We start from the raw sequence: 27750 nt of genomic DNA on the forward strand, positions 1-27750 counted from the left end.
GTATTTCCATTTTGTTTACACATTAATTTCTTAACTTTCTCCATGCCTACCTTGAATATTTCGAGTGTCTTGAAGACAGTTAATTTGAAGTTTTTTGTCCAATAAGTCTTTTTCAGGGAGTTTCTGTTGATTTCTTTTTTCTTTTGACTGGGCCATAGTTCCCTAGTTCTTTGTATATCTTCTGATTTTTCTTTTTAATTGAATGCAGGACATTGAATCTAATAACGTAATGTTGAAAATCAGATTTACCTCCTTTCCAGTTGTTTACTGCTTTTTGTTGTTACTTTTGTTTGTTGCTTTTATAATATTTTTTATTCAGTTGAGTTCAGTTCAGTCGCTCAGTCGTGTCTGACTCTTTGTGACCCCATAAATCGCAGCACGCCAGGCCTCCCTGTCCATCACCAACTCCCAGAGTTCACTCAGACTCATGTCCATCGAGTCAGTGATGCCATCCAGCCATCTCATCCTCAGTCGTCCCCTTCTCCTCCTGCCCTCAATCCCTCCCAGCATCAGGGTCTTTTCCAATGAGTCAGCTCTTCGCATGAGGTGGCCAAAGTACTGGAGTTTCAGCTTTAGCATCATTCCTTCCAAAGTAATCCCAAGGGCTGATTTCCTTTAGAATGGACTGGTTGGACCTCCTTGCAGTCCAAGGGACTCTCAGAAGTCTTCTCCAACACCACAGTTCAAAAGCATCAATTCTTCGGTGCTCAGCTTTCTTCACAGTCCAATTCTCACATCCATACATGACTGCTGGTAAAATCATAGCCTTGACTGGACGGACCTTAGTCGGCAAAGTAATGTCTCTGCTTTTGAATATGCTATCTAGGTTGGTCATAACTTTCCTTCCAAGGAGTAAGCGTCTTTTAATTTCATTGTTGCAGTTACCATCTGCAGTGATTTTGGAGCCCCAAGAAATAAAGTCTGACCACTGTTTCCACTGTTTCCCCATCTATTTGCCATGAAGTGATGGGACCAGATGCCATGATCTTCGTTTTCTGAATGTTGAGCTTTAAGCCAACTTTTTCACTCTCCTCTTTCACTTTCATCAAGAGGCTCTTTAGTTCCTCTTTACTTTCTGCCATAAGGGTGATGTCATCTGTATATCTAAGGTTATTGATATTTCTCCCGACAATCTTGATTCCAGCTTGTGTTTCTTCCAGCCCAGCGTTTCTCATGATGTACTCTGCATATAAGTTAAATAAGCAGGATGACAATATACAGCCTTGACATACTCCTTTTCCTATTTAGAACCAGTCTGTTGTTCCATGTCTAGTTCTAACTGTTGCTTCCTGACCTGCATATAGGTTTCTCAAGAGGCAGGTCAGGTGGTCTGGTATTCCCATCTCTTTCAGAATTTTCCACAGTTTATTGTTACCCACACAGTCAAAGGCTTTGGCATAGTCAATAAAGCAGAAAAAGATGTTTTATTACAGATTGTCTTTGTGCTGAGAATCAACCTGAGTTGTAAACCTGAGGTCTGCTCAGATCTATTATGATTTTCCCTCAGCATATGTGGTCACTCTCTAATTTTCCCCATTTATGCCATCATTTTTGAATATCCTCATCTTTAATATCTGTCTCCCAAAAGGGGAGAAAAAAATAGAAGATGATGGTGGAAAGGGAAATGACTCATTAAGTCCCATGGAAATTACATTGCCCGTAGAGGGAAGAGTAATAACTGTGGGGGTAGGTGCAATAGCAGTGGCTGCCTGTCTGTTTCTGTGCACCTTTATAATGAGGTGTGCCGGGGTCCAGCTCTGGTGGATCCAGGTAATTCGAAGCGGGGATGATGTTGGCGAGGAAAAACTTATTTATTTAATTAGAAATATAAGATTAGATTAGGAAGAAATAGTGTAGTAGGAAAATTAAGTGGAGAAAAGAGGCTGAATAACTTGGTTTATGTGGAAGGCCAGTGAAGTTCCAGACAAGGAGCTTGCACCATCTACATTAGGCCACTGGTGTCCTCTTGAATATCGGAGGGTGCCCCACCTTGGGCTCCCTCTCTCGTGGATCTTAGAAGCCGGGGCAAATAAGTAGACATGGCGAGCCTCCACACCCCAGATGGGAATTCAGCCAGAAAATAAAGTAAAGAGGAGACAAGGGGGAAACCAGTCCTTCCAGTGACTGGCCCGACCTCTATTGTCTAGAAAAGCCTTTTATACCTTTTTGATTGTACATAGAGATCAATGGGTAATACAAACTTATGCAGCGTTAGCAGCCCAGACTCTTATCAAAACCAGGCTTTTCTCTCTGCATACCTAGTTGTATATACAAGTCTTAGGTGATTTACATCATTTTCCGGCCAAAAGGGCCAATTAACATTTTACAGCCTTTTTTCTGATAAGGGTTTGTCAACCAGAAGACTTATTTGTGTTGTTCTTCTCAAAGTCTGGTGCCACTCTCAGAAAGCACTAAATAAAGTTACATTCTTACATAGCGAAGATACAGCAGTTTATAACAAGTAAAAGGAGTACAGTGATTTATAACAAAAGTGATTAACTCAAAAGTCTAGTGTTGCTAACATCAAAACTATTATATATCTTTTCCATATCCCATTTACATTGATTAACATCCTCCCAGGTGCCTAAAAGATAAAGAATACGGAGGCCTGGCGGCAATCATCGAGTCAACAGTGAAAACCCGTCACCAATATGATTTTTAGCTCTTTAGAAAAGGTTCTGTATCTTTAAGATGCTTTTAAGCTTTGTGCCTCTCACGGTTGGGGGGCTGTAAGCAATTCACAAGCTGTAAGAGGTCTGGGGGAACCTGTTAGGCAAGCTAGAGAGTTAACAGAGGGGTTTTAACTGAAACATCCCTTTCAAATGCAGAAGGCTAAAGCCCTGAGTTGACTTTTTCCAGAGACTATCAGAAAAGCAGAGTACAGAAGCTGGCAGATTTTTGGTTTTGGGGGTACATGCTCACGAAATACCAGGGGGACACCCTGAGATCTGACTTGCCTTGCCCATCACATCTCTGCTGTGACCTTGTCACGGGTGGGATTCCTCACGCTGGCTCCCAGCAGAGATGCAGCAGTTGGTGACCAGAGAACAGATCTCCAATACTTGGGGACAGGGTCCTTTTTGCCCTTAATGGTTCCTGTAAGCTTGCTTCCAAGCTGCTTCTGGAACATATGCACAGCTGTTTACCACATGTCTGGGATGGGGATTGGTAGCTGCTGCTGTGCTAATAGCTGAAATTTAAATTAATGTCCATAATGTAGGACATTAATTGCAATATACCATCCAAAACTTCATATGAAAGTTACCAGCCTTCATTAGAGGCTCAAGGTTTCCAAAATACTTACATCAAACTGATTTTGACAGTGTAACTGTTTCTAGGTGGGGAGACAGATTCCTTGTGCTTCCTACTTGGCTGTCTTCCCAGAATCCTCCACAGGCTTTGAATGTTACCTCTGCCTTTATGCTCTGCTTTCTCAAAGATGTCCTGCCATTCTGACTTCTTAAGAAGTCTGTTAATTCAGTTAATTTTTCCTGTTCTTTTAGCATCTACTGGATTTTAAGATACAGAGTATTTTTCAAGGTCGCAATGTCTCAGAACTTAATAGAGTTTTTGTCTTAATAGAATTTTTTTTTTAATCTGTAAAGAAAAAGACTGGCGAGGTTAGATAGAGTACACTTTAGCATTTTATGTGTCATGGAAAAAATGACTCTTTCGACCCTCTGGGCTGTAGCCCACCAGGCTCCTCTGTCCATGGAATTCTCCAGGCAAGAATACTGGAGTGGGTAGCCATTTGCTTGTCCAGTGGCTCTTCCCGACTCGGATTGAACCTGGGTCTCCTGCATTGCAGGTGGATTCTTTACCATCTGAGCCACCAGGGAAGCCCCTTTATGTGCTATACCTCGATCTTGTTAAAAAGGGAATAAAAATGAGGGTCAGATTTTAACTGAATGCCATGCCCTTGTTAATCCAGTGCTTTACACAAGGCCTGTGCTCTGCCCTCTTGGAGTATGTATAGATATCCACCCTTCTTTCATGCTTTTTAATACAGTTGAAGAGATATATTATGAGTCTAAAGAAAGTGAAAGAAAGTGAAGTTGCTCAGTTGTGTCTGACTCTTTGCTACCCCATGGACTGTAGCCCTTCAGGCTCCTCCGTCGATGGGATTTTCAGGCAGGAATACTGGAGTGGGTTGCCATTTCCTTGTCCAGGAGATCTTCCTGACCCAGGGATTGAATCCAGGCCTCCCACAATGTAGGCGGACGCTTTACCATCTGAGCCACCAGGGATGAGTCTAAAAGGAGAACCCAATTTCAGAAAGCAAGATGATAACTGTAAAACTACACAAAATGTCTTATAAAGGCCATGATACGTAAAAAAACCAAGCTAAGAATCTACAGAAGAAAATAGCAACAAATCTGGAAAGAAATAATCCACAATGTATGTATTTGCTAATGTTCGAGTTGTAAGAACATTAATGACTTTTACTCTTTCTACTTTGTGATACTTTCCAATTTTTCACAATAAGCAAATGCTAATTAACAAGTATTTCTTATTCTCTGTTTATAGTACTTAAATAGTGCTTGAGTTGTGTTTTGCATTCTCAGTAGGAAAGCAATTATATAATCAAATTGATTTTAAGTTTTAATGAATGTTATTTGTACTTCATTTGCTAACAAGTGTTCTGAAAATCAGTCTGAATATATGAGCATGCATTTTTCTCACCATTCATATGCAATAAATATATGGCTATTCTTTTTTTTTCTCTCACAGAAATCTGTCTAATGTAGAAGAAATTGGGACCTGCTCATATATCAACCATGTTATCACTATGACAACACTCTATATTCAACAAGTAGGTGTGAATTAATATATTCCTTTTTGTTGCTTTACTGAGAGTAATTAGTTTTTACTTTTTAAAATTTAGTACAGTTAAATGTTTTCAGAGGAGGTATTAATTGAGAAGATCATTAAATTATCATTGAGCACATTATTCCAGGCATCTGATGCATATTAGCTAAAAGTAGAAAAAGTTATTAATACATTTTGTTATTTTAATTTTAAAATTGAAGCATTTTGTAAATGGCTTTTTAAAATTGCACAGTTTGTCATTTTATGTTTTTATTATTTATTCATCAAATAGCCCTCTTACTGAAAGCATGTTCAGTTTTGGAAAAATGTTTGGCTGACAGTTTGAAACCTTTCCTAGAAAATATTTAAAATTTGAGTGGTTATATCTAGTCAATATGATTAACTGACCTGCAACTGACCTGAAACTTAGGCTTATTTGAATAAAAATTGTTTGTTATTATTAGATGAATGAAACATAGTAATCTCTTAATGATATTGCACAGTATGTCATATGGCTTAATATTTAAGTGCATATAATTTTATATTTAAATTCTCAGTTGAAAAGCAAAAAAAAAGAGAAGGAATTGGCAGATCAGACATCTATTGAAGAATTTGTGATCCATGCATTGGCATTTTGCGAAAGTTTATATGATCCATATCGGAATTGGAGGCAACGAATTTCAGGGTATGTCTTACAGTGTTCATTTGCACACTTAAGGTCCTAGTGAATGTAATTCTTCAAAGCAGGTCTCATTCTCTATGAAAGCAACTGGTAAGTTGTGTTTTAGGCTCCATCTCTATCTCTGAAATAGAGAGGTACATTGGAGGTAATGAATTAGTGATAAATGCCACTTCTGGATAATTAATTCGCTGTGATCTTTTATTTTGTAATGCAATTGAATGGTAATAATCTGATGGTAAAAAATCTCAGAGCACAGTAGCATCAAGTAGAGTGTACATATTTTTCAAGGAAATTTCTCTTTTTATAAAAGCATATTTCATAATTTGTAAATGAATTTTAATAATGTTTTATGTATTAATGTTTATTTTAAATTGTGGACCTTGTATCAGCCAAGGTCTAGTTAGGAAAACAGAAACCAGTGCTTTAAAAGAAAGCATATAGCAAAAGGAAAATTTTAAGTAGGTATTAGTGAAATTGCTCAGTCGTGTTGGACTCTTTGTGACCCCATGGACTGCAGCCTGCTGGGCTTCTCAGTCCATGGGATTTTCCAGGCAAGAGTACTGGAGTAGGTTGTCATTTCCTTCTCCAGGGGATTTTCCTGGCCCAGGGATTGAACCCAGGTCCTCCTGCATTGTAGGCAGATGCTTTACCCTCTGAGCCACCAGGGAAGGATTAGAGGATTCAGAAAGCAAAAGGGGGGACACTGGTGTAATATAGAAATAGTGGCTTTAGGAAGCAGCTCCTTCCCTGGGGCTGTGGGAACAAAGGGAAGAGTTTGGAGTTATCAGAAACTAGATGTTTCAGAGAAGGAGTCCTGCAGTTCCTGGGTGTGAGATTTCTGGGGAAAGAGCCCTAAGGCAGTGCTGATATCACTGAGCAGCCATGAAGAGGCTGGTTCTGGGATTGCCAAAAATAAGCTGAAGACAGAAACCAACTGTGAATGCCATAGTTAAGAACTGTTGGCTGGTGAAAAAAAGAAAAGGAATAAAGAATCATTCCCCTTTCAACCATTCAGTCTTCTAGTCTCCGTTTAGTACCACATGTTGATGAAACCAAGACTGAGGTACCTGGAGAAAAAGAAATATAGTTTGTAGCATGCCTATTGCAGCATCACAAAGCAGATGAAATGTGGAATGGTGGATTGGTAGCTTAGCAACAAAGGCATAATTACCAGTACACAGCTCAAAGAGTATAAAAACTCAGATGACTTTCTTACCTGTGGGAAAAGAATAGGTATATTGTCACTTACAGTCAGATCTCTTTTTTCAGTCTCCCTGCTGCTGTACTTTCAATCTGAAGATTTTTTATTTTCAATGTAATTTGTCTTATTTATAAGTAATTCTTACTTCCTACAACATTTCGTTACTAGAATGTTTTGATTTTTTTAAAATAGGATTTTCAGGATTTCCAGGGTGCGATACCCTCACTTTGAATAGCCACCATTGAATAGTGGTTAAGAATTAATAACTAAGAGAACATGTATATAGACTATGTGGTAGTACTTTGTATGTTCTATATAGTAAGTAATATTTTATTGAAATAACACATCTTTTAGGTAAAGCAAGGAGAGTTTAATAGAAATAATAAGAACAAATACTCCAGCTATTGAATATAACTGGCTTCCCAGGTAACTCAGTGGTAAAGAATCCACCTGCCAATTCAGGAGATGCAAGAGACACTGGTTCGATCCCCTGGGTCAGGGAGATCCCCTGGAGGAGGAAATGGCAATCCACTCCAGTATTCTTGCCTGGAAAATTCCATAGACAGAGGAGCCTGGCAGGCTACAGTATATGGGGTTGCAGAGTCAGAAATGACTGAATGACTTATCACTGCCATTAAATATAATGATCCTATCCACTTATACATTTGGTTACCTTTATATATTGAAAGAAGTTGTCTTTTGTTATAAACCATGGAGGAAGAAAGGAATTCATAAGTCCGTACCAGTGATTGATTGATAAAGATAGGGAGAGAGAGAAAAATAAGGGAGTAGAGAGGACTCTTGCTTCCAGTAGAAGGGCAAATGACAATTAGGAATGCACAGGGGATGCTGATGTTTGAAAAGAATCAACATTTTGGACACATTATAGGAAAGTTAGGAATCCCAATATACAGCGGCGAAAGTTTGGTAAAGAACATGGGTTTTGCATAATTTTAAAATGCTTCTCTACAGATTAGTTTCTTGTTGCAAAGGATAAATTAGTAATTATTTTGTACAGTACTGGATAGTACATTGACTGGATGACCAAAGTTAACATCATCATTGAGAAACAGGTGGACACCCTGTGCCTGCAACTGTGATAATGCTAAGAAGGACCCATCATTGCATGTATAATAGTCCAGCTAAGAATGTGTGATCTGAATCTTAATTGTATGGAAACATGAAGCAAACTCCAAAGGGACAACATTTTAGTGAATAAAAGGAAGAGTTAGGAGACAGCAGTCTTTAAAAGTATGACAGAGAAAATGTGTGGAAATGTTTCAGATTAAAGAAGGTAAAAGAGGTGTGACTGCCAAATGCAATGCCTGACCCTGGATAGGAAACTATACTTAGGGCCTAGAAGGTGAAATGCTATAGGACACTGTTAGGTCAGTTGACATATTGGATTATAGTAGTAGTTTCAATAAATGTGTAACATTAATGGTAAGTGTATTGAAATTTATAACAGTACTATAATATTATATATGACAGTATCCCTATTCCTAGGAATTATTCATTATCAAGTATTTAGAGGTAAAAGGGGATAATATTCATAATTTCCCTTAAATGTTCTGAAAAATTATAGGTCTCAATATGTGTACATATGTAAATACACATATATATAAATATATATGTATATATATTTTAGGGGAAGAGTAAGCAAATTATAAAGCATTTAGGATAAAATTTTAAACAATGACCCTGAGTAAGCACTTCTTGAAGTTCTTTATACTATTTTTATTCTGGCAGTTTTTGCCAGAGCTTGAATTTATTTCCAGATGAAAAGTTTAAAAATTGAGAAAAAAAAGCGTATGTTCTAGGTATGATGAGAACACAAAAAAAAAGCATAGAAAAATTGACTGGGGGACATAACCTTTAGAAAACTGAAATGCAAGCAAACATTTTGCATCCCTCTCAGCAACCTGTTGATATGTATTGGCCAGATACCAGTTAATAATGGAGCAACCAAATATACTATGTTTTAAAAATGGTACATTATTAGCTGTTCTGTTTTAACCTATTGAAAGCATGCAGTGCAAATTACTTATGCTCTGATACCTGTTATAATTGTTTTCTCCTCTTTTAATTCAGCTTATTAAATTTTACCACAAGTATAATGGAAATTATTTATGTTTGAATGTCACATCTAATATAGGGCCTTTAGAATGAGTCATTAATCACATATCACAAGAGTATATTTTTATTGTGTTAGTCAAATGAGAATTTTTATTGTTGTTTGCAGTACAGGATCTTTGGCTAGGATATATATTCTATTAGTTAATATCATAATTAGTAATAAATGTGCAAAATGTAAATAATATTGTGGAAAAGCCTAACTGAAGCTAAATCAGATTTCATCCTTTTAGAATTAATTTTTCTACAACATGACTGATTTTTTAATTTTTTTTGCAATATTACTCAGTTTTTTATTTGAAACTAGTAATATTTATATTGTTTAAAGACATGCACAAAAAACCTTGGTAAGGTCTTAATTAAACAGGAAGATCCAGTGATGTTCTAAGATGTTATGTTTGTAAATACAGAAGTATGATAATTCCTAAGCCCTCTGGAAAATGGAGATAGGCATAGATTTGGAAAACAGTGCAGTAACAAATGGTGTCTGATATGATTTCTAGTGAATCTCGATATTAGAGCTAAATCTTAGAACATTTTACTTGATTAGTACTGAGTCCTATCCTGTTTGTCTTATTCTATGGTCAGTTGGCTTTTCTTTCTTTACAGTTATAAGGAAAATAATTTCAATAACATAATGGAGTATTGTTCAGATTGTTAAGAAGGCAGCTTAATGTAGTGCTTTATCAGTAATTCACATTTAAATATATTGAATTTCTATGTGGTTGTTCTCCAATATATTTTGTTGGCTCTAACAGTGTTAAAAGCGTGTTCAGGGAATGAGGAAAAAAATGTATATATATATTTTTCTAATTTTCCAGCAAGCCACCAGTTGCTGATGTATCATCATAACAGTAACCTTTGTTCCCTAAACCCCACACCCACCATGCCCGTCTAAGATATACTCATTTTGTGTTGAATTGAAATGTTCTTGGTAAAAGCACGTGCTGTTTGTGTTGGCCTTACTGAAGTCAGTAGAAATATTTCAGCCATCAAAACTACTAGAATTGTGATTAAAAACAAAAGTAATTCCAGCCCTCTAGATCAGTATCCTTCATTGTGGAGGAAGCCAGTAGTATGGAGTCTGTGCACCCAGATAAAATTTCAGAAAGTGGCACAAAATAGCTTGATTTTAGTTGTGCTGTATAAGCTACTGCCTTAGGTGTCAGATTAGCAGCACTATTGACTAAATTCTTTTACAGGTTGGAAATTTTAAAAGGCTAGTTCCTTTTTCTATTTCCAGTTGTTATGAGGCTTTTAATGTGGCTGCTATGTTTCACCAGTAACTATTGTAAATTTTTTTGCACAATTCAAAAGAAAAAATCCTTTCAGTTGATGAGCATTTACATTATTGGCCAGACTTCCCTTTCAAGATTATTCCAATTCTGGTGGTGTATTTTTAATATACAAATGAAAAGCAAACTATTGTTTATCATTGTTTTTGCAATTGTGCCTTCTCCGTTTGCCCATGTTGTAATATACCCTTAACTTCTTTTTAATGGTAGACGAATCTTTAGTACTGTGGAAAAGAGCAGACAGAAGTATAAACCAGCTTCTCTCACAGTGGAGTTCGTCCCTTTCTTTTATCGTAAGTAACAGCTCTAATTTCTCTTGCTTTGATTCTGATGTTACTCTGATTATTCCTTATTCTTATTCTGATTCTGACCTTGTTTCAGCTTGTGTATTTATAAGATAAAGATTCTAAGAACCTGTTACTAGAGTACTTGATTGTTATTTTGCTGTGATTATTCCTCTTGGTTTCATTTAATTTACTGTTCTCTAAGTGTTTTTCTTTTGAGAAGAGCTGAATGTTTTAAAGACAGTAGTATATTTTGGAACTTCAGAACTTTTACTGAAAATAATCTTGAGAGAATTGGTTCCTATTTGTATGATCTATATGGACTCTAGTTTTCTTTCTTTAAAAATTGATTATGCTGTATTTCAAGAATATAGAACATTTTGCAGACTGTAATAACAACCCCCTGTGTTTCCCACTCAAATTTGTCAGATTTTAACCTTTTGCCATTTTACCACATTTTTGTTCACCTTTTTTCCCCCTAAGAAATAAAATAAGACAGAAATAGTCCCTTGTAGGGCAACTGATCCTGCCCAAAATGTCTTCCCTGATGGCTCAGACGGTAAAGAGTCTGCCTACAATGCAAGAGACCAGGTTTGATCCCTGGGTCGGGAAGATCCCCTGGAGAAGGAAACAGCAACCCACTCCAGTATTCTTTCCTGGAAAATCCCATGGTTGGAGGATTCAGGTGGGCTTCAGTCCATGGGGTCGCAGAGTCAGGCACAACTGAGCAGATAACACAAAATGTACATAAAGACATTTGGTTCTATGTGGTTGGAAAGAGTCAGACATGATTTAGTGACCAAACAACAGCAAAATGTCCATAAGACACGTGGCTATGCCAAAAGGTCCTTGAAATTTGGTCCTATCCAAAATGAGCATATTTGGTTTGTGCTGAATAGTTTTGGGTAGGACCAAATATCAAGGAGCTTTTGGCATGGACCAAATATCTTATGGACATTTTGCACAGGACCAAAGGTCTGCTTATCAAGTAGTTCTTTGATTGCTTGGTTAAGATGACTGCAGTACTTTGTTTGACCACCAGTAGTGATACTGTCTTTAGCTAGATAATCAAGCTCATGTGTCCACACTGGGAAAGCCAGCGTTCCAGTGAAACAGTGTAGGCATTTCTTTTCAGAAGGAGATCTCACAACATTACAAGGGCTTTACTTGGATTTTCCAAGTGAGGGTATGAAACCAAATTGATGGGTGTGTGAGCCACCCTGGCTTTGAAGTGCAGTATCCCATTAGAAGACGTTTATACCATTATACCCGTGAATGTAACTTCTAAATCCTAGGAAAGGAAATGCCTAAATTACAATTTACACTGAAATCAGGAAAGCCCAGGGTTATAAGTTCCCATCAGGTTATTTATAGTCATCATAATCTTTCTAGTCCAGATCAAGGGTCATTACCATGAACAGTGTTGCCTGGTAACACATTTGTCACACATTGACTATCTGCATTTGTCATATTTCCAGTGATTTAATTCTTGGTGCATTTTCTTATAGAGAAGGAAGAAGAGTTTTTCTTACCCTGCATAGAGTGAATATCTTATTTTTCAATACTTTTCCATTTAATATTTTTGCATTCATTGATGATACTTGCAGTTATTTCATTCAGGGTTGCAATATTGTCTTCAAATTCCATTCTTATACTTCCATAAGTTGTTATATTCTGTAAAAAGAATTTTCCCTCATCAATTGGAGATACATTATAATTATTCCTAAAAAGGCTGCATAAAGTACTTAAATCTTTCTCTTTTACTGTTTTCAAAATGAGTTCAAATAATACTTAAATAATACTCAAATGTTTTATTTCTCCCTTTTTTATGTATCACTGTGGACTCAGTCTTTTATTTACTCAGTATTTTAGAATCAGTATAGGTTTTTTTTTTTTTAATACTTGTTTTTATTTCTTTGGTGCTCCAGGTCTTAGTTGCAGCACGTGGGGTCCTTGACTTTTGTTGCACATCCAGGATCTTAGTTGCACCATGTAAAATCTAGTTCCTGACCCCAGATTTGAACCCTGGGCCACTTGCATTGGGAATGCAGAGTCTTAGTTATAGGACCACCAAGAAGTCCCTCAGTTGTAGTTTTTGATGGTAAAATTATTCTAAGCTTGATCACTGAGAATATTTTCTCCTAGAATGTTTATCTTTTCATTTGAGTCTTTTAAAACATAGAAATTTTAAATCTGAATGGAGTCTAATTTATAAAATTTTTCTAATGATCTGTGGTTTTTGTGTCTTCCCAAAGAAATCTTGCTAATTACCTCAAGGTCATGAAGATTTTCTCTTATGTTTTCTTTTGTTAGGTCAGTTACCTGTTTTAAGTCAGTATGTTGTATCTAGCCTAAGGTTTCTCATTATTGTTCCAGCAATATTTGTTGAAAAAACTGTTCTTTCTTCTATTGAATTACCTTGGCACATTTGTCAGAAATTGGTTGATGGTAAAACATGGGTTGACTTTTGGCTTCTCCTTTTTGTTGCGCATGTCTGCCTTTATGCTGTTTCCACACTGTACTGATTATTGTGAGTTGATATCGAGTCTTGAAGTCATTAAAACCTCCAGCCTTATTCTTCTTTCTCAAGTTATTTTTGCTATTCTGCTTCATTTGCATTTTAATATATATTTTAGAATCCATTTTTAAGTATTGTTACAAAAAAGCTTGCTGGGATTTTGATTGGGATTGTATTGAATCTCTGGGACTATTTGAAGAGAATTGCCACTTTAAGAATATTTAGACTTCCAACTCATGAGTCTGATGTATCTCATCAATTATTTGTATGTTACTTATTTTTTCAGTCAATTTTACATAGTTTTCAGCATGTAGATTGTGCACATATTTTGTTAATTTATCCCAAAATATCTATCTCAAGTGCTTGTAGATGTAAAGTCTGTAAAATAAACTATTGCAGATCTTTTAAAAAGCGGTATTTTCATGTCTCTTTCTATCCATGGTAATATTCTTTGCCTTGCCTTGATAATATTTCTTGCCTATTTTGTCAGATACTAGTATATTGCTGACACTCCAACAGTCTTACGATTAGAATTTCCATAGTGTATCTTTTTTTACATCCTCTCTATGTGTTTCCTGGCTGAATAGAACTCTGTCATGTGTGTGAAATCTGCCCATTCGGTTTACAACTTCTTGTAGGTTTTTGCCTGTCTGGTAGGATTTCATGGTTTAAATAAGGATTGGTACTTGGACTCAAAGTGAGCCCTTTGCATATTTCTGGATTGCTTTCTCTGCATAGCTTCCTCCCTTCTAGTACTGCTTTATGAATTCCAGTTGCCTAGGCCTCCCCCAACTTGTAATCTGTCTCCTATCTCTGGAAATAGCCATGTTCCTTTAGGGTTCCCCCTTTCTGTACATTTGTTCAGAAAATGTCTGTAAACCGGAAACCGAGATGATCCTTGAGTTCACTTTCAATTTCTAGAACCAAAAAAATCTCTAAAACCTATTTTGTCAAATTTTCTAGTTATTTATAGCAGGAAACCTTGTATAGTAAAATTATTCCAACATAGCTGAGATGTCTTAATGTTTTAAATTTATCAATACTTTTTAACTTAAAATTGTTCCTTTTGGAATGTTTCTTGTGTCTAAAATTGGAAATCATTCTCATGTTATAATCTTGTCTTTGTATATAGTGATATATGTGAACGGATATTAATTACTGGATTGTTAGCAGTATCAAAAGAAAGTGAAAAAGCATAAATGTTTATCAGTAGAGAACTAGTTAAATAAATTAAGGTATGACATTGTAGTGGAATGCTCTCTAGTCATAAAAATGAATAAGGGAGATATATGTTAAGATTGATGGTTTCTCTTCTTTTTTCTTTGGAAAATGCATATTAACCTTGCTTTTTAATAACTTTCAGCTTTTCACAAATAATTTTTAATATTTCCATTCAAACATTCCTTAGAAATCAATCATACTGTAAAAGAGAAATCTCATATAGTTATTTGTGTATTGTATTTGCAGAGTGTTTTCAAGAAAGTGAACATCTCAAGGAGAGTCTTAAGTGTTGCTTATTGCATCTCTTTGGAGCCATAGTAGCTGGTGGGCAGGTGAGGAACATGTTGAAAGTTAATCTGTAAAATGACAGTAAACAGTACAAACAGTTTGCCATGGATTATTTAATGAAGTCTTTTTGCAATTTAATGAACAAATATTTTTCTGAAGTTAAATCTTGTTTAAAACTAATTTACTTAGTTTTATTTATAAATTTCAAAAACACTGAAGTAATAATATTAGCATTCACTATAAAATTACTGCATAAATAGTTAGATTTAACAGTTTTTGGTATATGAAGTTCTTAGTTGTATTGACTTTCAGCTTCCAGTTGTTACTTTAGAATATAGAGGATAGTCATCTCTAATAGTTCATTTGATGAAATCAGACTTTCATTTCCTAGGACATATGAATTTAGTCACTTTTCTGTCTACTTGTAATTATTAAGTTCATACGTACATGGTTTATATGCATTTTTTCAACCAACTCAACTTTTAAAAATTATTTACAATAAAGAAGTTTGAGTAATGTTTATTTTTTTCAGTTGAATGTCTTAACAACTGTGGTAAACTTTGAGTCTAACTGCTAGTTGAAAACAGGATTATAGTTCAGAGGGAACATTCTACTTGTTTTATTTAACCACAAATTTAGATCAGAGGTTTCTGACACATTTTGTACCACATACCCTTTTGGCAGTCTGATATAGCCTCTTGTCAGAATGTTTTCACATGCCTGAAAGAAAATACACACCATCACAAAGGAAACTATACTGAAATGCAGTTACTAAAATATTAATAAAACAAGTCTGTTACATAGTAATGGGCTTCTTCATAACATACCAAATTAAAAAATACAGTAGCAAGTCTAGTGACTAATTTCAAAGAAGAGATTAGCATAAGTGATGTTTAAAGACACTGTAACTGTAATACATGAAAATGTATATCGTTTCTACTGATGACAAAATTATGGGTATTGCTAATAATTCTGCTTGGGTTTCCTAGTGGGTCACCTTGCCCTCTCCTCTTCACTCTTGTAGAAGATAAAGAGTCTCCGTTGTAAGAGGAATGGTGACCAGAATCTTATTTTTCACTTTATTTGCTTTGTCACTTTCCTTTATTGGCTAGTATCCATCTTTTGCTTCAGTTCCTCCCCATTTCCGTCATTTCTTCACTACTAAGAATTAGTAAGTGTACAGGAACAAAATTGGAAATGGCATTCTTCTTGGCTAATGGAGAAGCTGGTTTGAGCCCATACCCTTTTAGAACAAATCCAGACTTGTTAATGCCTCCAGGTAATTGAACCCTAAGAGATTTCCAGTAATTAAAACTCACATGGAAATCAAATGGATATTTAAAGGCCAGTTTATTATTTTACATATGTAAAACAACTCAAAATCTTATGATTGGATCATAGCTATAGTTACAACTATATTGAAATCATAAGACTGTTGAATATAGCCTCAATACAAGGGTATTTAGATAAATTGAGGATCTAAAAGACACCTTTATCATAAAGAGTTGGAGATTTAAAGTCCAGTGATTGGTCTCCCTTTCCTCAGCATCATGCCTGGCTTCCTACTAGCATATTTATGCTGTTTCATGCTATGTTAAGAGCAAGGGCTCTGGAGCCAGGCTGAATCCTACGTTATTTCTAACCAGTTGTATGACCTTGGATGAACCATTTATGTGTGTTTTAGTTTCTTTATTTATAATGTGGAAATAATAACACACAAGGACCAAATGACTCATTGTATATGTAAAGTACTTAACAAAGTGCCTGTGATTATAAGCATGAGTATATCATGGGTGTATCAGATTTATAACTCCTTAAAAGTAAAAGTGAAATTCGTTCAGTCCTGTCCCAACTCTTAGCCACCCCATGGACTGTAGCCCCCCAGGCTCTATCCATGGGGATTCTCCAGGCAAGCATACTGGAGTGGGTTGCCATGCCCTATAGCAGTAAGTAGTAAAGTTCTAACAGCTAAAGTTAGAAGTTTACCGTTTCTCTCATTTAAAAAAAAAAAAAAAAGCAGTAAACAGTCCAGAGTGAATTTGGTGGCTTTATGATCTTCGGGGACTTGGGTTCCTTTTGAATGTCAATTTGTTATCCTTACTGTTATGTCTTGGGCTACAAAATAGCTTCTGGAGTTCTGGCCATTGTGTCTGCCTTTGGACACAAAGATAGGAGGTTAGTGAAGAAGGAGACAAATGGCAGGTGCCAGTTAATTTTGAAGGAGATACGGAAAAGCTGACAGCATCTTATTTGCAAAACTCCATCAGATAGCTGCACAGTTGCAAAAGGTGAAAAGGCCAAGATCCAAGGATCGTTCCCTCTTTTATTTGTAAAGCGATATCCTCTTCCTGGTCTACTGGCATGTATTCTTGACCAAAGACTACCCCTAGCTACAAGGGAGGGTGATGAGTACATTTTCTGTATGAGCAGATGACTCTCTGAATAAAATTAGAATTCTATTAGTAGTGAAGAAAAGACTTAATATGTGTAAAACACCAGCAGTGACTATCAGAGTATCCATGTAAAAAATTTTTAATGTTGGTTTGTAAAGAAAAAACTTGTCTGCAGATTTATTAAATTCTCTTTGTTTTTGCAAATGTGCAGCACTTCAGTTAGGTTTGGATTTCACTTTTTTTTTTTTGTCTCTCATGTTTCAGAAGAATGCTTTGCAGGCAATTTCTCCAGCCACCATGGAAGTTCTTATGAGAGTTTTGGCTGACTGTGATTCTTGGGAGGATGGAAATCCTGAAGAAGTGGGTAGGAAGGTGGAGCTGACTCTGAAGTGCCTTACAGAAGTGGTGCATATCCTTCTCACTAGCAGCTCTGATCAGCGTCAGGTGGAAACCAGCACTATTCTGGAGAACTATTTTAAATTGCTAAATTCAGATCATTCAGCTTTACCTAATCAAAGGAGGTCCAGACAGTGGGAAAACCGGTTCATAGCTCTTCAGATCAAAATGCTGAGTGAGTATTAGATGAAGTTTATTCTGTTCAGTTTTCTTTGAATCTAGTTGTTTTACATTTCTATTCTCCATTTTCATTTAGAATTCATGGCCATTGTATAGAAAACAGTGAATGTTTAATTTAGATTTTGTGTGTTTATAGATTTTGACTTTAATGTGGAATTGATTTGTCTTTCACATATTTGCTTTAGCAGTGACAAAATTGAGCCATTATATTCTGTTTTGAAAGTTGTAATCCTCTCAAAGCATCAGTGTTAAAAAAGAAAATCAACTGTGATTTTGAAATTTTAGGAGAAGTAAATTTTCAGGAAGTGCCATTTGTAAATTTCTAACCTACCACAAAGGGTCATACGTAATCAGTTTTTATGTGTTTCTCTAACATCTCTATAGCGATTGCTTCAGCATGGCCCTCCTCTTGAGAGTTTCTGGTTTCTTGTTTTGTTTTGATTCCTGGGATCCTCTGTGTGTGTGTCTTGCTTTTCTTTCTTTCTTTGTGTTGGTGGTTCTGTGTCACTGTGGTTCTCTCTCCCCCTCCTTTCCTCCCTCACCCAATTCCTTTCCCTCTCCCTCTCTCTGCTGCCTGCAAACTCCTTAACCAATATATGTGGTTTCTTTTTGTATTCTTATTAGATGAATAGGTATACTGATATTATTAACTGAGAGTTCCTTTTTATAGAGATAAAATATTTTCATTATAGCGAAACTAGAAAATTCAGAGAAGTTAAAAGAAAAAGGTTTTTATATGCTTCCATCTGACATAACCATGGCATGCCATGATTCATGGGGTCGCAAAGAGTTGGACACGACTGAGCGACTGAACTGAACTGAATGGTTTGTTGTATAACTCTAGAGACTTTAAAAATTGTGTGGGTATATGTGTGGTGTCCAATTTAAAAAATACTGGACATCAAAATCTTGGTGAAACTTAATGATTCATTACAACAGTGTTTTGTATACAGATTCACATTATATAGTTTCTATTCTGTGTTATAAAATGTAATGTTTTAAAATTATAAATATGAAGTTTATAAGGAAATTTGAGTCTTTATTGCATGGACTTCTTTTTTTGTTATGAACTTTCATATTACCTATGTCAATTGCCCCTTCATTTCCAAGTGAGGACATCGTTTTAGTAGGAAATAGGACCAAAGCATCATCACAAATAGATTAATTACCTAACTCTCATTTTCATGATGGCTATATGTTAATTTTATGCTGTATAAATGAAACTGTGTTGCCAAATATAATCAGGTGTTGCTTATTCATAGCAAGTTGGAAACCACAGTTTGTTACACTTATAATGGAAGAAGACCTAAGTAAATCTCTGAAAAATGTTTATAATTTATATATGCAAAAATAAATATTTTTGATAATAAAGTATAAAAATGTTCACTTTTCTTATCAAGAAATAAATGACTGAGTGAGAGTGAAAGTCACCTAGTCGTGTCCTACTCTTTGCAATTCTCTAGGCCAGAATACTGGAGTGGGTAGCCTTTCCCTTCTCCAGAGAGGTACATGATTTGTTTTCTATTCCACCTCCTTATTATTTCCTATTAATTTACATCTATTTGTCAGCTGAAATGCCTAAGTTAACTATACAGCTAGAGTGAATGTTTCTGTTTTCCTAAATATTCCACTTAATTAATGGATAATTTTGTTTTTATTTTCCTAGATACCATCACAGCCATGTTAGACTGCACAGATAGACCTGTTCTTCAGGCTATTTTTCTTAACAGTAACTGCTTTGAACATCTCATACGACTGCTACAGAACTGCAAGGTATTTTTCTGTTATTACTATTATTATTGTCTTTAATTTTAAGAAGCTATTATTTTATGTTTTGATTTTATCTTGAGCATATTATAACCATAGCTAAATTTTTTATTGTGGTAAATACACATAACATACAATTTACCATCTTAATCATTTTTAAGTATATCATTTAGTGGTATTAAACACATTCTCATTGATGTTGCAGCCATTACCACCATCCATTCCCCATAACTTTTCATCTTGTAAAACTGAAAGTCTGTATCCATTAAACAATTTCACATTCTCCTGTCCTTTCAGCCCCTGGCAACTACTATATTTTCTGTCTCTATAATTTTAACTACTCTAAGTACCTCATATAGGTGGAATTATGCAGTGTTTGTTTTTTATGACTGGCTTATTTTACTCTGCATAATACCTCAAGATTCATCCATGTTGTAGCATTTTGCAAAATTTCCTTTCCTTTTAAGACTGAATAGTAACTCATTGTATGGATATATATGTGTATGCCACATTTTGTTTATTCAGTCATCTGTTGATGTTGATCTTACCTTTTGGCTATCGTGAATAATGTTGCTATGAACATGAGTATTACCAATATCTCTTCCAGACCCTACTTTAAATTCTTCTCGGCGTATGTTCAGAGTGGGCTTGCTAGATCACATAGTAATTAAATTTTTGATTTGTTGAGGAACTGCCTTACTGTTTTCCATAGTGGCAGCACCATTTTACGTTCCTGTCAACAATGCACAAGAATTCCAGTTTCTCCCATAGTCTCATCAACGTATGTTTTCTCCTTCCTCCTCCTCATTCTGCTTTTCTTCTTCTTCCTCTCCTTTATTTTTGATAATAGCCATCCTAATGGGTGTGAGGTGGTATCTCATTGTAGTCTGATTTGCTTTTCTCTAATGATTAGTGATACTGAGCATCTTTTCATGTGCTTATTGGCCATTTATATTGTCTTTAGAAAAATGTGAGGTTCCTGGTGCATTTCTTAATTTTTTTGTTTTTAGCTTTTTTGTTAAGTTTTAAAATCTTTTTTTTGTTACGCATTATTAAAATTTGGTATGAGCATTTGATAAGCATATGTTTTTGTACTTTTGTTTCATTTAAGATTATTTCATTAGCATTTTCCAGAGAAAGCAATGGCACCCCACTCCAGTACTCTTGCCTAGAGAGTCCCATGGATGGAGGAGCCTGGTAGGCTACAGTCCATGGGGTCACAAAGAGTCGGACACGACTGAAGTGACTTAGCAGCGGTAGCAGCAGCATCATTAACATTTTCATGTGTTGTGATTTTAATATTTATATATTATTATATTAAGTGAATATATAACTTACTTAAATATTCCCTATTAGTTAAGTATAGTATTAGTTAAGTATATAGATACTTGTTTGCAGTTTTGTTTGCTATTACATAACTCTTTAAAGTTTCATGGAACAGAATTCTATTTCTAATACAACTATTAGATCAAAGGGCATACATTTTTTAAAGCAGGGAGCACTGTATGGAAACAACTTATAAGTGGAAAATGTAGAAAAGTCAAAAAACAAGAATACTATTAGGGTTCTTGATGTATACCTCCAATTTGCTTATTTTTAAAAGTTTTTACTGATTTACACTTGTAGCAGATGTGTGTATGACTACATAGTAACTAATATCTCTGATTATTATATATTCCCATAAATATCAAGATGCCACCAGAAACCTTTTAGAGAGCTTCTTGAAAACCCTTTGAAAATAAAATTACTTCAGAGAGCTTTTACTTTCTATTTGAGGTGTTCCTTTCATGAATTCCCAGTTGAAAAATACTAGGGGTTCATTCTGATTTTGTGAGAATATTCCAGAATAAAAATTTTAACATCAGCTCCTTGAAGTTTTCCACACAGTTAGGAGAGTATCTTTGAAAGCATTATGTCACTATGTTGCTTAGCTTACAGTAAAACTATAAAGAATAGCATAAAATAGTAAATAATATATTGATAAAATAAGTCAGAATGAATACTTACGAAGTCAACACAAGTACCAAATTACCACTGAAGCGTCAAGATTTCTCTGTCCACCTTTTAAAAATCATTCTTGGGGAAGAAATCCTAGGGAGGTGAAAGTGACATAAGAGAAATGTTTGTAAAACCTCTGTGTTGTAAAAATGCAGTGTGGCTTTATGGATTATAATGACAACTTCAGTGGTAGACAAGATCTCACATGTGTAGAGAAACTGTCAATCACATACTACAGAAGGATGAATCACTAGGATAAAATAATTTCTACTAAAATGTTTAGTGTGCATTTATACAGTATGTGAAACTAAGAGATAATTTTTAAAAATCTCTGTCATATCATGGTCAGCAGTACGTTTTTAAAAAATACAAAACTGTTTGACATAGCTGTCATAACAACAAGCTAATATTTATTCTTTCTACCATGTTAGATCAAAGTTTCTTATAATTTAGACCTTGAAACTTGCTGATGGTCATAATGTTTTAAAATTTAATTATTTGGTGGGCTTTCCTGGTGGCTCAGTGATAAAGAACCCTCTTGCAAGTGCAGGAAACACTGGTTTGATCCATGATCTGAGAAGATACCACATGCCTTGGAGCAGCTAAGCCCGCGTGCCACACTGTGGGGCCTGTGAGTTGTAACTATCGAAGTCCACAGGCCCTAGAGTCCGTGCTCCATAACGAGAGAAGCCGCTGCAGTGAAAAACCCACACACTGCAACAATAGAGTAGCCCCTGCTCTCCACAAATAGGGAAAAAGCCCATGCAGCAATGAAGACCCAGCACCGCCAAAATAAAAAATAAGGAAATAAATAAAATTTAACTATTTTATGCCATTTGGGCTTCCCTGATAGTTCAGTTGGTAAAGAATTTGCAGTGCAGGAGACCCTGGTTTGATTTCTGGGTCAGGAAGATCTACTGGAGAAAGGATAGGCTCAGTTCAGTTCAGTAGCTCACTCGTGTCTGACTTTTTTGCAACCCCATGGACCGCAGCATGCCAGGCTTCCCTGTCCATCGCCAACTCCTGGAGTGTGCTCAAATTTTGGCTACCCATTGCAATATTCTTAGGCTTCCCTTGTGGCTCAGCTCATAAAGAATCCACCTGCAATGTGGGAGACCTGGGTTCAATCCCTGGGTTGGGAAGATCCCCTGGAGAAGGAAAAGGCTACCCACTCCAGTATTCTGGCCTGGATAATTCCATGGACTGTATAGTCTGTGGGGGTCACAAAGAGTCGGACACGACTGACTTTCACTTTCACTTTGATGCTATTTATCACACATTTTGCTTTTGAGAAGAAACCCATTTTGGAGAGGAAAGCTAGGTTTTGGGACCTGAGCCTTTTATCCTGGCAGTATTCTTTATTTGTGGAATATTCTAGTCAGAATCTGTGTAGATTCCTCACTAAACATTAGAGTCATTAAGTTATTATTTTTTTTTTTTTGTAAAAAGTAAATAGCTCATAGCTTCATTGAGTTACCCAAGCCCCTTCACCATGATAAGGCTATGATCCATGGTGTATTGGGATATAGCCAATTGACAGTGTTGTGATAGTTTAAGGTGAAGAGCAAAAGTACTCAGCCATACATATGCATGTATCCATTCTCCCCTAAATTCCTCTCCCATTCAGGCTGCCTCATAACATTGTGCAAGGTTCAATGCGCTCTACAGTAGGTCCTTGGTTATCCATTTTAAATATAGCAGGGTATACATGTCCATCCCCAAAGGACTTAAGTTTTAAAAACAAAGGAGAACCTTGGAAATAAACTGTCCCAACTCTCTTCTTATACAAATAAGGAGATATGTCCTAAGAGAGTAACTGACCAGTCCATGGTTAATGCTAATATATGATGGAGGTAGGATTTCTTACACAGGTATTCTGACCCTAAGCTCATTGTTACATGTGGTTTTCTAACTGTATTATTGGTACTTAAAGTCAATGTTTAGTCAGTAGAAGAATGTTTTCTGTGTATTAGGAATAAGAGAATTACAGGTTTTATTCACTGTATATACAAACATTTGGTGGAGATAGGTGATATGATTTATGAATGTATAAAAATGTTTGACATCTTGTGAAAACTTAAGTTCCTAAATGTGTAATAGGATGCTACAGATGTGATTGATTTCTGTTTAAATTTTTTTTAAATAAGTAATGAATCATTTATTCTTTTATATAATAATACAGAATCAAGACAATTGTCATTTAAATATTCATACCCATTTGAAGCATTGTCAACTAAAGTTTAAAGTATCATAAACAATTCATGAATTACATGGAAATCTTTAGGCTTTCTGCTGCAGTTTCTACGCTTTCTTTTTGCTCTTCTTGTGTGACATTCACCAACCAGTTTAAATACACATTAATTTCTTTGAATATTTGTGTAAAAACTAATGAGTTTCATCATACTATAGCATATTTTAAATATATTTCCAAGGAATCATATATTTAACTTTTATAATAGGTATGATGAACTTTAAATACTTGAGCATTATTTTGTTTTACTATATTGAATTTTGAAAGGGGAGATATGCTTTGAGTTTATGAAAATTTTTTTTAAAGTTGTCCAAAAATATTTAAATTAATGTGAAGAAAAGAATGGCAAATTTCTAGCAGCAAAGAGGATGCAAAGCCATTATGCTGACTTTAGTACTTTGCTAGTTGAAATCATTTTTAAAAAGTATACATATGTATATAAAGTTTCATTTGAGGACTTAAGATTCTGGAAAGCTTTTGATGTTGTGGCCTTGCTCATCTAATTTGTTTTCTTTACTTTTTTCTCTTTCTTCTTCACATCTACTTTAAAATCAACTACCGTAGAAATTCATCATCATGACAGTCTTAGTAGAAATGAGAATTTAGGAGAGGAACAACGAAAGAATACCTATGGAAAAGAGTGTTAGGAGTGAATAGACAGAAAGGTAAAGTTGAAAGCCTGACTTTGGGAAGCACACCTCTGGACACACATTGCCGTAATGACTTTTGACATTGAACAAGTTTCTTTTTATTTTTAAAATATAGATTTTTATTTATCTTGTAGAAAAATACAGTGTGGAGGTTTCAAAGGAAAAATAAATATTAAAATATATTTTAAATATTTTTTTCAATGCATATATATGTGCATAATATTTAAATTACCACAAAATATAATAGCAATATTTTTGTGTATATTTTTAATGTAGATGTATTTTCCTTTACAAAATTGGAATACTACTGAGTGTTATTTTGCTCTGCTTTTAAGTATTTTATATCATAAATCTTTCCATAGGCCATCATGTATTTTTTGAAAGATTACTTTTAATGACTGTAAATATTTCAACCGAGCAGTTCTCAAATCATGAGATCCCCAAGACCATTTTAGAGAGTCTTCAAAGTCTGATCTTAAAAAAGTTTCTTTTTGAGGCTAATTTTCTTATTGAACTTTAACCAAAACAACATTATAAATGTCTGAATGCAGAAGCAGATAGGAGAGTTCATTTGTTTTCTCTTAAGCTGGACATTTAAAAAATGTGCAAAAAGTGTAAAAGCAGTACCATCCTTATCAAGGTATATTTTGGAAAACACAGTTATTTTTCATAAATATGTAATTCATAGATACTCCTAATCCCTCTTTCTAGTATACAAGATAGTATAAATTATGCTTAACTCTTGATAATTTTGGAGAGTACTGCTGTAAATTTTTAAAAATTTATTTTTAATTGAAGGATAATTGCTTTTACAATGTTGTGTTGGTTTCTGCCATACATCAACATGAATCAACCCTGATTTTTGAGAATATTGCTGTAAAATTTTTAACAAAATATGTGGTCATAAATTTGGGAAATGCTACACACTGACCTCCCTTGTCAAAGTACATATTAGCATATTTGATTCTCTGCGAAGTATTGCCAGAAAGACCCCTTTTTAAAAGTTAAATAGTAATTCACAAGCATGCATGGCTACAGAACCATTACTATACATTATTTACTACAGTATCTTTAGTCTGTCTCAGTAGCAGTTTCCTTCTTTTCTGAGTCATTCTTTGCTGATTCTTGAAGAATTCAAGAAAATTAACTAAGTATTCCTAATAATTATTTAATTATTGCTGTTGTTTCTGAATAATAATTAATTATGTCACATATGTTGGTCATTGAAAAAATGGATAGTCGATTGTCATTTTAAAGTGGTATACTTCATGAGTGGCTTCCTGGATTTATTTTCAAGAGACATGGCAATCCATTTAAGCTTCGCTTCTACTTGTAGGTAACAATTTAATTTTCTTTCTCCATTATTCTTATCTCTGTTTTTAACAGCTATTTTTAAATGCTAACAGTAAGGTGGCAGACAAGAACGAGAAAGACCTTGCCAACAAATTACTGACAGAAATGAATGAGGACCAGGTATCTACAAAACCTGCATCTTGTATCAGCTGAAGACCAAAATCAGTCAATGGGAGCACCTGTTCCTGTACTTTTCTTCTTATGTTTTAAAGTACACAAACCGTATCTATTTCTAATCTTGAGTATTTTTGAAAATTATTTTTAAAATTAAAAATTGCTTTTATCTAAAAGATAAATATATTGAAATCTTGCTGAAGGATATAAACAGTCAACAGTATCCCATGCATGTATGTGTGTTTTCTTTTCAGTTTGAGACATAAAGTACAGGAATGGGATCCCAGTTTCAATGCTGTCCACCTGGTGATGACTCCATATTTTGGGGGCTTCATTTTCTAAGCATTGTGGTGTATTGGGATCTAGGGCTTTGTTCGTGAATATGTTTGATCAATTTTAATATCTTGATTCTTTGCCTCTTGTTGACAAATAATGATTATAATCCAATGGACAACCCAAATCTTGGAGGAAGGGAAGAAGATGCCAAACTCTTTGAGTCTTAATTTAGCATGTTTTTCTTTTCTAAAAATTCAACTGTATATAGGTATCAGACAGAAAAATAAAATTCATCTTGGTTTTCATTATGCATTAGATAGTGTAGTTTGGAAAAATCTACCTATAAAAATTGCTTTTTTGTCTTTCCTAGAATGTCTGAGAGAGCTCACATACCTGATGTCTTTTATTAACATCCTTAATGACCAGATGTATATACAGATCTATGGTATAAAAAGAGCCATGATAATCTATTATTTTCTCTTCTGAATGTGAAATATCAGTTACAGACTGCTCTTCTGTATTTCTCTATCAGTTATAGTTATCTTTTTAGAGGTTTACAATTAGTATTCCTGATTAAGGCACTGTGTGCCTAGTCCTCTTCTATAGAGTCTAGACAAAATCTTAGTTGTATGAAATTCTTTGTGCTAGTAGTTTTCACACTTAGTTGTATGCAGAATGTTTAATGACTATGATATTTATTATACCTGTTCCATGTTTATTTTATGCAATAGTGCTTAATAAACAAACAACATCCACAAAAGTCAAGATACCAGCTTTAAATAGCTTGCCTGAAAGTGGTAGAGGTTAGCTTACAGTGACAAAGATCTAATCATTGCCCTTTTGCCCACACCATTTTTAGTGGGAGGAAAAGAGGGGAATTCAATTTGTGGGATAATGAGTTTCCAGTCATAGTAACATATTTCCCAAAAGTAGATTTCGTGGACTGGTAATTTTTACAACTTTCTAGTCCTCAAACTGTGCTTTGTGGTCAACTAAGTCCAATCTTTAACATTCATATTCAGTTTTTTTTAATATCATTGATATTCTATTTTGGTTTTGTTTTCAGTTTGCTCTGAATGCACTACCCTGAAATTTCACACATCTCTTCTTATAGAGGCTTCCCTGATAGCTTAGTTGGTAAAGAATCCATCTGCAATGCAGGAGACCGTGGTTCGATTCCTGGGTTGGGAAGATCCCCTGGGGAAGGGATAGTCTGCCCACTCCAGTATTCTTGGGCTTCCCTTGTGGCTCAGCTCGTAAAGAATCCACTTGCAGTGCGGGAGGCCTGGGTTCGATCCCAGGGTTGGGAAGATCCCCTGGAGAAGGGAAACTCTACCCACTCCAGTATTCTGGCCTGGAGAATTCCATGGACTGTATAGTCCATGGGATTGCAAAGAGTCAGATACGATTGAATGACTTTCACTTTCTTCTTTTTGATGAAGCTTAAACAGACAAAATGGAGATGGTATTTATTTATTTTTTCTTAACAGCTTTTGGCATTAAAGATTGCTGTCTAAAAACATGACAGTGCTTATAGGTACACACTTCATTTTCTGTGCTGCCTCAAATTCTGCATTTTATGTACAAATAGATGTACGTTGTTTGCAATTGTGATTGATAGATTGGTATAGGCACATACCAATTCATTTATAACATAGGGTTTGGAAAATATAGAGACAAGACTGTTTTATGCACCTTATTATACTTGCTAATGAAATTTTAACCTAGGTAGTTTCAAGTGTATTTTTGAAGGAAAATTAAAACATATCATGATAGCCTTCCCTCCCTTCCTTTTGAGATTGTCCATTACTTTTAAAAAGCATGTATGAAGCTTGGTGTTTTTTTTTCCCCTCCCAAAACATTTTAGTGTAATGAGTGAATGTAGCCTTATTCTCTTTGACACATGGCTTATTTTCTGTCAAGTATGTAACTTGTCTTACA

General features: G+C 35.1%; 1 protein-coding gene across 4 annotated transcripts in view; it reads left to right on the forward strand.

Annotated features, from left to right (window-relative positions):
• The window catches only part of NBEAL1 (neurobeachin like 1), a 158859-nt gene that overhangs the window by 32604 nt on the left and 98505 nt on the right, over positions 1-27750 (forward strand). For 3 of the 4 annotated variants that reach the window (XM_060410266.1, XM_027965108.2, XM_060410265.1), the window contains 6 exons: positions 4732-4813; positions 5367-5494; positions 10331-10413; positions 14390-14475; positions 17089-17395; positions 19067-19173. In XM_060410266.1, the coding sequence (XP_060266249.1) occupies positions 4732-4813; positions 5367-5494; positions 10331-10413; positions 14390-14475; positions 17089-17395; positions 19067-19173 (793 nt within the window). Of the gene's footprint in view, positions 1-4731; positions 4814-5366; positions 5495-10330; positions 10414-14389; positions 14476-17088; positions 17396-19066; positions 19174-25452; positions 25540-27750 lie in introns of all 4 variants that reach the window. The other variant, XM_015093498.3, reaches the window with a different exon arrangement.

The sequence above is a fragment of the Ovis aries genome, chromosome 2, assembly GCF_016772045.2.
Source record: "Ovis aries strain OAR_USU_Benz2616 breed Rambouillet chromosome 2, ARS-UI_Ramb_v3.0, whole genome shotgun sequence".
In the NCBI taxonomy this organism is placed as follows: Eukaryota; Metazoa; Chordata; class Mammalia; order Artiodactyla; family Bovidae; genus Ovis; species Ovis aries.